The 13,929-nt window shown below is 37.1% G+C and overlaps 2 protein-coding genes across 5 annotated transcripts in view; one reads left to right on the top strand and one right to left on the bottom strand.

The window, feature by feature from the left end:
* KANSL1L (KAT8 regulatory NSL complex subunit 1 like) overlaps positions 1–13,929 on the bottom strand; it is a 99,911-nt gene that overhangs the window by 6,617 nt on the left and 79,365 nt on the right. For all 4 annotated transcript variants that reach the window (XM_075528858.1, XM_075528861.1, XM_075528859.1 and 1 more), the window contains exons 7-10: positions 13,106–13,235; positions 9,931–10,038; positions 1,478–1,606; positions 121–239 (exon numbers count right to left, since the gene is read on the bottom strand). In XM_075528858.1, the coding sequence (XP_075384973.1) occupies positions 121–239; positions 1,478–1,606; positions 9,931–10,038; positions 13,106–13,235 (486 nt within the window). The remainder of the gene's footprint in view (positions 1–120; positions 240–1,477; positions 1,607–9,930; positions 10,039–13,105; positions 13,236–13,929) is intronic.
* RPE (ribulose-5-phosphate-3-epimerase) overlaps positions 1–13,929 on the top strand; it is a 96,575-nt gene that overhangs the window by 25,494 nt on the left and 57,152 nt on the right. The window lies entirely within an intron of this gene.

Raw genomic sequence — 13,929 nt, 5'->3', positions numbered from 1 at the left:
TGGCAGTGAGTTAAGGATTAGCAAAATAGTCATTTAAACCAACTAATTAAAAACTTAAAAGCCTTAAAGTTCAATATACAAAAAAAATTTTCAGAGCCCAACATAAACAACAAAACCTACTTGTGAAGATGAATGTTGGGTTCTTGACATAACATTGACATTAGTAACAGCACCAAAGTTGCTATGGGATCCTGCTTCTGTGTGTTGAAAAGCAATGTCTTCAAACTTACTTCTTTCTCCTGCCACGAAAGATCCATTGAAAATGTCACATTAAATATAACTGTCGGTTTTATTAGAATTATCGTCCTAATTTAGGTGACAAATGAGTCCTTTTAAAAAAAACAATAATAATGTATCAGAAAACTGACCATTCTTTATCTTTGCTAGAATACTACTTTCCAAAAGTTCTTGTCCTCAGTTTTTCATTGGTGAAGGGTTGTTTAGTTGATGAGTGGATGTTTCTTCCGGAGGACACTAAGTAGAAGTTGAGTTTCTATATTATCTGCTTCCTCCCTCCAAGCCCACCTTCCTTATTTTCCTACTCATGTTGTTCCTTTTTTTGTTCTTATTTACATTTTTTTACTTTAATGTGTATCTTAAAAATCGTGTTTTATTTTAAATAACCTCGTTAATATCTAGGCTGTATTCACATTTTTCTTACTAAAACAATCCTTTAGAGCTAGTTTGTTCAAATAAGAGCCTACATGTTGGAATTGCTTAGTCTTGAATTTCCTATACTTTTTATTTTCTTTTTTGAATGAGTTAGTGAGTCAGTGAGAGTTAGTGAGTGAGTGAGTGAGAGTGTGAGTCGAATTTCGGATATTTTATAATTTTATTTTTCAGGACAGCAACTGGCCAGAGGGTCTGTACTTTGGGAGTTGTCCAATTAGCTCTTTATAGTGTGGTTCACTTCACTCTCTATCCCTATTATCCATCCAACTGAAAATCTGACCTAAGGTCTCAATCCCAGTGAAACATAGGTTATGTTTATTTATAGTATATCTTATTCATAGGAGACAAAAGTATTTTAAAAGTGAGTCACATTAAAAAGCATCAGTAAACTTCTGCACATGGAAGTTTGTTAATTTTGGAGGTGACTAAGAATGATCAGACAACGGTCTGTTTTGAACAGATTTCTAGAGATGAGAGAGAAATGTGTTATTAAAGTCTCAATGTACAACTGTAACCTAGTGCATCTTGGACAGTTGTTTAAATATATGATATTGCATGTGTCGAATAGCTAATTATCTGTTCTTATACAAAATAAGTTTTGTTTTTTAATCACTTTACAATAATGGCAATTGCTATTCCCAGATCCTCACCACAAACCACATTTCAAGTCTAGAACACACTTTGAAGAGTGAATTCTGTCCGAGGACAATTGGCAAACGACCATTCTCGTGAGGGAACATGGGAAGGGCATAGTTAATTGCCATGATGTTTAGCACTAGTGCACACACCCACATTTATAACTTACCTAATGCTGTTTCACTCAAGTGCCTTTTCTTTCTTCCCTGTAACAGTTGTGCGGAAGGGTCTGATCTTATTTGAGGCTTACATATAGATGAATATCCATTTCTCCATTGGTGCAGTGAAGTACTATGTACTAAAACAAATGAAAGGAAATGTGAAGTTTTATTTAGTTTTTATCATAAACAGATAAACATTAACTTCTTAATACAGTGCGGGATTTTAAGATACTAGCAAAGCACTAGGTAGAAGGAAATAAATGCTCAAGTGGGAAAGTTAATTTGCCCAGGATTCCTTAAAAACATCCTGAGTAAGTTCATAATTCTATGTGTCCCTTATTATTAGAAAGACATGTGAAAAGAGGTGATTCTTCCTCCCCCCCCTCAGTGTCTTCTAAATTACCAAACTACATAAAGTCCAGATTGGTTGAGATCTGAAGATTTTGGTTAGCGATCTTAAGTTTACCCTTGTTTACCCCTTAAAATTACAAACAGTTCAGGACAAATTAAGATTCTACAGAGTCACAACAGATTCTGAAAAAGGTAAGAATGAATTTAATCTACTTCTGATATTACCTACCATCCTATCACTTTTTTAAAGGATGAATTTAATCAAATTCTAAATCTCCACATTTGCTTGTCTCATCTGTAAAACCAGTTACTCTTAACAGTTAAGGGAGTTAATTCTTGTAAACATCGTTAGAAGATTGTATAACACCAAGTGTCAGTAAATATTAGATGCCAGCATAATGACTATTGTCTGTGTGAACCATATATGTCCACTGTCCAATACTAGAATACTCAGAGTGGCTTTTTTAAAGGGTTTGGAGATGTAGAAATAAATAGAAAAAGAAGCATATCGGCTGAAGTGCCACTTTCTCACCATACTCACTGAAATAAAGAGTATGGCCAACCAACAGTGACAAAGCATCCTAAAAATGGTTAAGACAAGGTGTTAATACATCGACCTGTGGGCCACACACATCCAAATGAAAAGGGAACTGGTGAGTAGAGCAGAATTTCTGAGGAATCTGGAAGATCTAAAGCTTCTGTAATTTGACATGGAAATTCAGAGCAGACACCTGGGGAAAACCTACCACAAACAACACCAAAGATTTTGTACACCTGGCATGTGGGAAAACAGAAGCAACATTATTACCTCTTTCTGTTAAGGAGTTGATGTCAACTCACAACAACTTTGTAGGGCAGGGTCGAATTGCCCCTGTGGGTTTCCAGGACTTAACTCTTTATGGGAGTAGAACTCATTGCCATCAGGTGAATACTGACTCATAGCAACCCTGTTGGACAAGGTAGAACTGCCCCTGCAAGTTTCCAAGACTGTTTATAGGAGTAGAAAGCCCTATCTTTCTCCCGAGGAGCGGCTGGACTTGTGAATTGTAGTCCATCTTGTAACCACTGTGCTGCCATGGCTCCACTCTACTTGCCCACACCTTACCTGTAGATACATAATGAGGTTAACTGTCAACAAGTAACGTAAACTTGAGTCTAGGGAAGAAAACAGGATGGGATGACAGAAGAGGGCATTACCCAGGTTCTCCACCTCAAAATATGCCCCAAATCCAAAAGTCAATTAACCTGTTGCCATCAAGCTGATGTCAACTGAGTGACCTTAGAGGTTTCCAAGGCTTTAAATCTTTATGGGTACAGACAGCCTCATCTTTGACTTGCTGACCTTGGAGTTAGTAGTAGTAGCTCAATGCATTGTCCACTATGCTATTAGGGATCTATCAGAAGCATGCCTTGCATTTCCCTAGTTCCTCCTGTAAATAGTGTAGAGAGCAAATTGCCCTTACACAAGGCAGTTGCAGTAGGAAGAAGCCTTTTTAAAGATGAACTTGCAAGACTCCAAAGATTTATGTAATACACTACGAAAAACAAAAGGTACAAACAATGGAAGGATTACCTCAAAACATAATTACTGGAACATTGACCAAATATAAATTAATGTGCATTAGGATTGCCAGAAAGTAGATGACAGGCCTCTTTCGATCATAATCATTGAAATATAAAAAGCACCGGTAATGATTGGGTTCAGTAGTAGCAAGGACTCTGAGTTAGAGAAATTCCACAATCTGAGCAATGGAGAGAGAGAGGGGGTGGGATGTGAACAAAATAAAGTGGGAGTAAAAAGGAAGATTGTGGGGTAGGGGGCGGGGTATGGAATGAAGCAGAGGCAATATATGAAAAAAGTAAAGTTTTTCCCACAATTATATAACCCTAACAAATCTTAGAACTCAATGCAAGGCCAAACATTTCTGAATAAAAACACAAGTGTTATAATATATAAAAGATAACGATATCTTTAGAGCTAGCTGAGGAGAATGGATAAAAAGATTGCTGCAAGGCAATGAGAATTAAACCCAAAAATGAACGCAAGAAAACAAGGACTTTAAAGAGCTGACAAAAGATGTGCTTGGCAGGATACCAAAGGCTGTCTCCAAGATTCTCCCCTGCCCTCCCCTTGAAGGAAAAAATAAAGGAAAGTAAGGGTGGTAGGATTACACTGATTCCTAAAAAGTTTAACTAGAATTTTGCAAGCTAGGTTTTTAGTTTTATGTATGGTTGGCCCAGGTAGGTATTAACAAAAGTTTGTGTCCACTCTTGTTATTGAAACATGCTGCTGAGTTATTTTAAAGCAATTTACCCCTCTTGTTTTCTAAAGCAAATCACCCTCGTTGTCTTTGGGGGCACATCAACTTCTTTGGAAAGACCTTAACTTCCACAAAAAGTGATGCTTTTCACTGAATTTTATTCAAGTATTTCACATTGTTTTCCCTTCGATACTTTGTCTCATGTAAGGTTGTAGTGCACCCTTGAAACTGGGAAATGTGGCAACATCAGACTTTAACTCGGAGCATGACTTTCACCTGTCCTGTTGGCTCAAAACCCTCGCTTTGATTCTGTTCGTTCTCTCCTAGACTCTGTCCGATATCATTACATCTGGACCTCTCATATCTCCTGCCTTCCCTTCATTTCTTTGTTCAGCATGCATGCAGAGGCAGTTACGTGGCAAGCACTTTGAGGCACTCTGCAGGTACCGTGAGCATAAAACAAGTGTAGTAGTCCCTGCCCTTTAAAGAGTGCAGAAGCATTGGTTATATAATCTCAAAAAAAATAGGCAAAAATGCAGCTTCAGTGTGTGCGGGAAAAGAAAATGTACAGGAACTAGAGGTCTCCATCTAGCCTAGTTGGAGACCTAGGAGAGGGTGATCTGAAAGACAGATGGAAAGAACTGGTGACAAACAGGGTGAAAGCATCCTAGGAGGATGGAATAGCATGTGCAGTGGCCCACAGCAGCAGGGAGGAGGGAAAAATACGAAGTGAACAGCTGCCAAGCAGTGAAGATGGTTCAGAACATGTTGAATTCTGAAGGTGTTTTGGGTCCTCTGTTCAGAATTTTTGAATCCTCGAGAGAAAAAAGTGATAGGGGAAGAATCGGGCATAACATTAGCATTTTGAAAAGATCCCCTTCAGGCTACAGTGATTGGAAGAGTATTATAAATAATAGATTAGGTTGGATTATTGACGTGATAGAAATGTTGATAGAGGAGGAGGTTAGAAAGATATGATAACATTGGCAACTTGCAGAGGGTTTAGATAGAAAGGTATGGATAAAGATGGAGTTCCAGGTTTCTGGCTTTCCCTGGGTGGTGCTAAGTCTCCTGTCATCTATTCACAATTATAAACTTAGTTTTGACGAAACTTCATCCTTACAGAAACCTTATAAGACTATAAAGAATTCCCACATACTATCTAGAGGCCCTATCTGCCAAAAGGTTAACATTTGATCATATTTGCTTTCTATGTCTCTGAATTCACATTAGGTTACTGACGTGCTCTAGTAACCAACACGCCGTCAGCATGCCCCCTCTTGAGAGCTAGAGCAAGCTCTTATGACGGCAGTTTCCAAGAGACTAATACCGTCTTGTCAACCACATTCAAATCCTACCAATTGATAATGTTTCTGATAGAAAACTCTGCCTCATTCATTGTCAAGTCTCTTCACAGTTCCTGTACCTGAAATAGTTGTGATACCTTCCTTTTCTTATCTCATGACCTTGACTGTTTGGGTGAATATACCAAACCAAAAACAAGCTCACTGCCATTAAGTTGATGCTGACTCAGTGACTGACGCTATGGGACAGCGTAGAAAAAGCCCCGTCTTTCTCACTTGGTGAGTACAGTTGGTAAATAGAGCTGTAAATTGGTTTTGTCTAGTGTTTCCACTTAATGAGACTAATCGGCTTTTTTTTCTTTAATACTGGCTTTCTCATATTTCTTTGTTGCAAGCATTGCTATCGTCAATTAATGGACAGTGCAAGTGTGCAAGATAAATCTAAACTCTTTTTCAGGGCACATAATCTGCATCTGCCACTTGCACACAACTGGAAAATGAAAAGTATTAGTATGTCCTTGAATACATTGCCCTGGTTTGTGTATTTGTTTCCTTTGTTTAAAACCTTGTTTTACTCAATATGGGCCAGAAGCCATAGTGTCACCTGGAAGGATCTTAGTCAAAATGCACACTCTTTGGCCCCCACATCAGACTACTGATTTGGAAAAACCACCTTCTTTCCTACCTGAAGTATTTAAAGCGACACCATCATCATCGTTTAGGAATTGTTGACCTTTTCCCATCACCCTTATATCTTCTTCCTCTTCTCTTGCCCCTGTGTAGATTTATACAGCCCCTCTAACTTTCAGAATATTTTAATCACTTATCTCTGTCCATTACAATGCAAAATAATGCATGTCAGTTTCCCCCAACTACATCTTAATTTGGTTTCCTGCAATTCACCTTTGGTTCTTCTAGTCTGCCTGGCACACACACAGTAGGTGTTCACGAAATGTCCAACTTTTGCTTATTTCTATAAAAATCACAATTTTAACAAAAATTAATGACTACCTGTTTGTTAGCCTACTACCAAAAGCCATTGCTATCAAGTTAATTCCAACTCATAGCAAAAACTCTAAGTGGTTTTCACCATTATTTATGGGAGCAGATAGCCTCACCTATCTCCTGAGGAACCACGGATTAGTTTAAAACCACTGATCCTGGAGTTAGCAGCCCCATCCCTAACATTTAACCAAAGGCAAATACTTCGTGCAGGAAGAAGCCTGTTGTTAGCTGCCATTAACTTCCTATACCGTGGGATGAACTCTTGTGGACCATAAGCACTGGCTGATTTCCAAAGTAAATTATCCGCTCTTTCTTCCTCGTCTGTTTTAGTTTGAAAGCTCAGCTGAACCCTGTTCAACATCACTGTCACACACGCAAACACGCCAACTTCCACTTGCAGATGGGTGCCGACTGTACTCAAGGTATATTGGCCAAAAAACAAATTTGGATCTCTTTTGCCAGCAGTTTTCAACCTGTGGGTGGCGACCCCTTGGGGTCACCCCATAACAATAGCAGTACATAACGTCATATAGTTATGAAGGCGCAATGAAAGTAACTTTATAGTTGGGGGTCACCACAAAATGAGGAACTGTATTAAAGTGTTGAGAACCACTGTCTTGGATGGTGAGAATTCTACCACTGAACTAATGATTTCAGTCTTCAAATTGTTTGTCACCTGGAAAGATCTTAGTCAAATGATTGGGGCACAAATGTAGAAATTAGTACCTTCCTTAGTACTGAAATGAGTATATTTCTTTGTACATTATTAACATACCTTTACATTATTGCTACATTGTTCTTTGCTTTACATGTTTACATTGCCTAGAAAGATAATTACCCAATCTCACCAAATACAACAAATACTTCATTTTGCATACTCCCTTTCAGTTACATAAAAGACAAAAACTACATTTTTTACTGCAACGCATAAGGACCCTACATCCAGTTTGGGGAGTCATTGTAAGTAAATCTTTTGGGAAGCAGACAGCATCATCTTTCTTTCATTGGAACAGCTAGTGAATTTGAACCATTGCCCTTGCAGCGAAGAGCCCAACAGTTATCTCGACAGTATCACCAGGGCTGTCTTTACACACACACTTCATACAAAAACACATTTCAAATAGGAAACTAATTATAGTAAGAATGGACATTACAACTTAGTTTTATCTCATCTCATTGTTATTTTTTAAATGGGTAACATGCTTCAGATTAGAGAGAATACCATTTATCTAAACCTTAAGTTTTTGGACATGGTAGAATTATCAGAGAGACAATTATCGATATTCTTAATACACATCTATGCTTTCCCTTTGAAAAATTAAGCCAAATACAACCTTTACTTCCCTTTGCATAGGTCACTGTTCTTTGTCCTTGATGCTGTTCTCTCAACTTTTTACTATAGAACTTTTCCAACGAAACTAGACTAAGGAACACCATGTTCCTTTCCTTTAGCTTCAATGATGACCATCAACTCATTACTGATCAGCTTCATCTCTCCATGGATGTGTTTTGCTGCTGGAGTATTTAAAACCATATCCCAGATACCATGTCTTTTCATGTCTAAATATCAGGAATTAAATGTGGTAAAATGAACAAGTATGATTTATGATCAAATTTCTGTGGTAGTCCAAAAAAGTACATGTGTGCGTATGCTGGTATGAGTGGTTGGTTCAAATCAGGACCCCAAAGTCTACATGTTGCATTTGGTTGATTAAAAAAACGTTTATATGTTAAAATTGTATTATACATAAAAAAGAATTTTTATGCAATTTTTGATGTTTGTTAGATACATATGACGCCCCCCCCCCAAAGTGGAAGAAAAGGTTGCATAGACTAGTTACGTGGATAATTTAACCATAACTCTATGAAATTCTTTTAAGTTGCTTCTAATTTTCTAGTCACAAACACTATGAAAATGCATGTATTTGAGAATAAAGGCCATCCATTTGAATTAACTGTAATGTGCTGTATGAAGTCGGGTCTCAAAGAGACATTATTTAATGCCACTTCTTGCAGAGAAAGTAAAAGTTTAGTTTGCTGTTTAGCATATGAAGTGTGGGCCCAATTGCCTGTGTTTGAATCCTGGCACTGAACTACACAAGAGGAAGATGTATACTTGGTTCTGCTTGTGGAGTTTTCATTTCCTTTCAGTGATCTAGTTTCCATCAGTACCACCTCATTTTTATAATTAGAGCTTTGCAGTACATTTCCGTATCTGGCAGGCTAACCTTCTCCTTGTTGGGTTTATTTAATTGGCTACTCTAAAATGACAGCACCTGATATATAAACAGTAGTGCATTCTACTTCAGGATTAGGGTCTTTCTCATATAGGCATGTCTGCAATGTGCCTGTCTGTAAGGTTGTGTGAATCAGAACTGACTCAGTGGCAGGGAGTTGAGGGCTTAGGTTCCTCAGTAAATGTTTGAAGTCTTCATTTTTTTTAAGTTTAATCCTACCTATTTTATATTTTCGTTGTCAATGTGCCTACGAAATTTGCTTATTGTTGGCATTTATAAGAACTGTAGATTTGTAGTTTACTATTCTTCAGAACTCCCATTCTAGCAGGCAGTTTACTCTTGAACTATTGTGGCAGATAATCACTTCACCTTACTTTGTGTAACTTTTTGACGTTGAAGAGATTTTTGCTTTGAAAAACACACTAACTTGTCTCTCTTATCCTGATTACTTACAAGTACCCCCATTCAGATTATTTATAGTGATTCTAATTTCTTCAAGTTTGTCATTTTAATATCATATAAAATTCTTAGAACCAACTATAATTTTTGATGTATCATGTTAAGTCAGTGTGTAAACAAACTTTCCCCAAGAGACCAATCCAATCGATCTATATGTTTCCACTAGTTTACATTTTCCCCTCATCATATAATAAAGTGTTAGCTGTGCGAGTGCCAAGTAGATTCTGTAATCATACAGTTATATCATATTTCCATATGACATTAGGCTTCTCTTAGAACTTTTTTTAGCTGTCAATTTCATATTTCTTCTAATGCCAATGGGGTTGTTAATTATTTTGTCAACTTATAATAGAAATTGAAGTTCTCTATGAATCATACATGAACAGGGAGAATTGATATCCTTATTAAATTTACTGTGCCAGCATGCAGTTTCTTTAAAAATTTAAGAAATTGTAAAGTCTAAACCAAATTCACTGCCAGTGACTCAATTTTGACGCATAGCAACCCTGTACGATAGAGTAGAACTAACTGCCACTTTGGGTTTCCAAAAGTATAAACCCTTATGGGAGCAAAAGGCTTGATTTTTCTCCTGCAGCTGGTGAGTTCGAACTGAAGACCATCTGCTTCACAGCCCATTGTGTAATTCACTACACTACTTGACAGTTTTCATTTAGTATCACTTTTCTCCTGAGTATTTCTGTGTATGTGTATGTGCGTGTTTGATTTGTCAAGAGTGAACATTAAAAATTAAAGATTTCTATTTTGTTACATTTTATTACCTTGGAAAACAGAAGTAATGCATATGAAAGAAGTAAACAGTGCAAGATTTGTAAATGTGACATACCAGATGATGGCGATATGACACACTCTCCTACACATTTATTTTCAGCAAGATCTCCTTTTATTTCGGTCTTTTTTAACAATGTTCCAAGGTGAAAATGAAGAGGCACATCTAGAAAGATGAAAAAAGTCTTTTCAGTGAAATCCCCTCTTTATAGACTATAATAAGTGCTTTAAAAATAAGCAAAGTTTTAAAAGTAAGGAACTATCAGATAGGGTAAAATACTCTTTTAAAGCATGTCAGTAGCCGTATTTTGGGAAATGCAAATTATATGTATTGAATAAGCAAACATGATAGATGAGCAGTGCCATAATACATTAGGTAGAATAAATCATAATTATACATATTAATATCGATATATGAATAGAAGATGCCAAATATATATTTAATAAAATGTACAGTAAATCCTGGCAGACATGCAAGTCCATTCTGCATCTTCCCCCATTTGAAATTGTGGTTTTAATTATTTGAAGGGAAACAATTTATATGCAACCTTTTATGAAAACAAGTATCACGTTCCCTAGTGTGTTAGTATAAATCTCAAAGGAAATCATCTTTTACAAAGATTGAACACCTAATGACAAACTAGCTTTTTTTTTACAAAGAGGACTTTAAAACATTATAGCGTATGGTCTTAAATTAGTATGTTGCCTGACATCTCCAGCCAGAAGGGCCTTCACTAACTTATCCAAAGGTTCCTTTACCCTCTTCTGCCCCTGTGGGTAAGGTCCCTAGTTAAGCAACCTTCCTTCTGGGGATCAAGGATAGTACCTATTTATGCCTGAGGAACAGTTCTCTGCCAGCCTACAAAATTATTCAAATGAGCCACTTATCCGCCTGTAATAACCAGGGGTGATGCCACCCTGCTGTTATTACATCTCCGTCCTCCTCCAGTTAGTCCATCCTTGTGATGCTGCTGCTGCTGCAAGGGCAGCCTTCATGCGGTTCTGCATGCATGTGGAATACTCTCCTGCGCTACAAGGACTTGTGACTAATAAACTGTTCATCGCACCTCTCCTGTGCTGGGTGAGCTCTACAACTCTAAGGCAAGATCTCTACAATTCTCACCAATGGAATGAGAAAGAGGCAAATAAAACACATTCCGTTTACTGTGTTTATGTTCAATAATGGGGTCAACAAAGATGTGCTTCACACTTTTAAAGATTGATGTATTTTAATGGCATGTCCACACTTATGTGTGGAAAAATCTGTAGAATATTACAGAGTTTGTCCCAACAGAAATATGGGATGTATTTCAATCCTAGCACTATACTAATATCATTTGAAATGATACACTTAAATGAAAGCGAGACTTCATATAACAGACATTAATACTAGGTCTCAGAATTTAATAATAAACTAATGTCCAAGTCTACTTCATGCCATTGAGTTGATTCCAACTCACAGCAAACCGTTAGGGCAGAGTTGAACTGCCCTGTGGGTATCTGAGGCAGTAAATCTTCACACGAGCAGAAAGCCTCATCTTTTCCCCTATGGAGTGGCTGGTGGTGTCCATCTCAAAACAGGTATGTCACCAGAGCTCCTAGATAGAAATGTCTTATTGGGTAATATACATACGGTTCTAGACCAGCAGTTCTCAACCTGTGGGTCGTGACCCCTTTGGGGATCAAATGACCCTTTCATAGATTGCCCAAGACCATCGGAAAACTATGTAAAATATTTCACAATATATAATTACGTATTGCTTTGTTATTTAATTGCTATGCTTTGTTCAATTTGTAATAATGAAAATACATCGTGCATATCAGGTATTTACATTACGATTCATAACAGTAGCAAAATTATAGTTATTAAGTAGCACCAAAAATAATTTGATGGTTGAAGGGACACCACAACATGAGGAACTGCATTAAACGGTCGTGGCATTAGGAAGGTTGAGAACCACTGTTCTAGATACTGATTACCTCAGTTTATATCATGACTAATTTATTAGCTGTGTAATCTTTGACAAATAACATTTTCTCAAAGATCTTATTTTCTTATATGTAAAATAAGTAATAGTATCTCATGGGATTATATGACAAACAAAATTGTGTGTTCACCATATATACACACTGAGTCAGTTCTGACTCAAGTTAATTGTGACTCAGAGCGACACTGTAGGACAGACTAGCACTAGCCCTGTGGGTTTCTGAGACTATTCATGGGAGTAGAAAGCCACCTCTTTCTTCCTGGGAGCCACGAGTGGTTTTGAACTGTTGATCTTACAGTTCACAGGCAAACATCACCCACTAAGACAATGATTGTTGCTATTGATTATGGATTCTCAGTAAACTTTCTTCCAATTATGAGAGTACCATACATACTCGAGTATAAGCCAACCCAAATGTCAGCCAAGGAACTTAATTTTACCACAAAAAGAACTAAAAATGTGCCGAAAACCTCGCCTTTTACACGAGTATATACGGTAACTAAAAGCCACATTAATACAAGTAAAAAGATTTAAGTCAGGGATAAGTAAAAAAAAAAAAATGTAAAAGATCCAAACGATGGCAAGAGCTAGAAATGTAAAGCCACCCTAGGGGTGTGGGTATATATGCCTCCTGTACTCCGGTGGCACTGTTAACATAAGCGCTGGGACTGCTAACCACGAGGTTGGTGGCTCAAACACACCGTCTGTCGCATGGGACAGAAATAAAGCTGGATGCTCCTGTAAAGGTTTACAGCTTCAGAAAACCTTTGTTGAGTCATAATCACTTGATAGCTGTGCTTGGTTGTGACTCAATTGTAGATTACAAGTATTTTTGAGCTTCAAAAGTTGACTAGACCTAAACAGAGACTGTTCCTTCTTAGAGAAACAATGTAAATGTCAAGTACAAGAATATTATAGGACCTCTAGAGTATCACCTCCATGTAAAACAAAACACTAGGCGGGAAACCTGAATAATTAAACCAGAAACAGTACAGCTATGTGACCAATACAGTGCTAAAAATTGAAGCCACAAGATCAAAAAATTTTTTTCCAAGGTAAATCACCTTGGTTTCCAAGGAATTAAAAAAAACCCAGTGTGCACAAATGGAACATTAATGCAATGTATTTCTAGATTAGTTCTTCTGGGAAGAACTAGTTTTTATCAATTTTATTAGTGTCTTTGTGTAGGAAGTAAGTTTCTACAGAAAATATTCAGTTAGTTAAATTTCATATGCAGAGGCTTACCGGATGGCAACGATAAAACAGAGTGGAAAGAAGAGTCTAGTTCTGATGCGTGTTCTTTTAATAGCTGTGACTTTGAGTTGTGTTCATAGCCACTCCACGTTGAAGCAGTTGTTTCTTTTGAAGGCAAACTCTGCAAGGATTAAATAAAGAATTTTAAAGATCATTTTGTTTGAAAACAGAATCAGAGTGTGATACTTAAAATATACTGAGTGACACTAGGAAAATGTCCTGGCTGCTTCATCTTGCAGGAAGAGGAGCTTCAGACTATGTAGACTAAGTGGGAAGTGATGCTACAGATGAACCAGGCATGCATATCTAGTGGGGTGTGCTTTTTAAAGAAATGAGCACTGTCTGCAAAAACGACTCTCCCCCACACCCAATAAATCACAGTAGGGAAGTGATGAATTTGAATAATTTTGGATCAAAAGAAAATGGTTATACATTACATTAATGAGAACTGTAAATGATGAACAGACTAGTAAGAACAACTATGTATTCCCGCTTGCAATTTATTACAACAAAGGAATGAAACGAGTCTTTCTTAATTTCTAATTTTAGATAATCCCTACATGGAGTCTTGCTAAAGTACGAGTATTTTACAGTTTACATTGAGAAATGAATTAAAAATGCTCTTAAAAGTTATGAAATATGCAATATATTAACTGAGTTTAAGATAAAGCTGTGATTGAATCCAGGAATATCAACAAAACCATGTTACTAAAGTAAAAATGAGTTATGTCACTACAATAAAGAAATACATGTGTGTCTACTTAAGTGGCACTTTCAAATATTTGCCTGAGTGTGTAGTCATTAAAAAAATACCC

The sequence above is a fragment of the Tenrec ecaudatus genome, chromosome 13 (genome assembly GCF_050624435.1).
Source record: "Tenrec ecaudatus isolate mTenEca1 chromosome 13, mTenEca1.hap1, whole genome shotgun sequence".
Taxonomy (NCBI): domain Eukaryota; kingdom Metazoa; phylum Chordata; class Mammalia; order Afrosoricida; family Tenrecidae; genus Tenrec; species Tenrec ecaudatus.
This window is presented reverse-complemented; position numbering and strand designations above follow the sequence as displayed.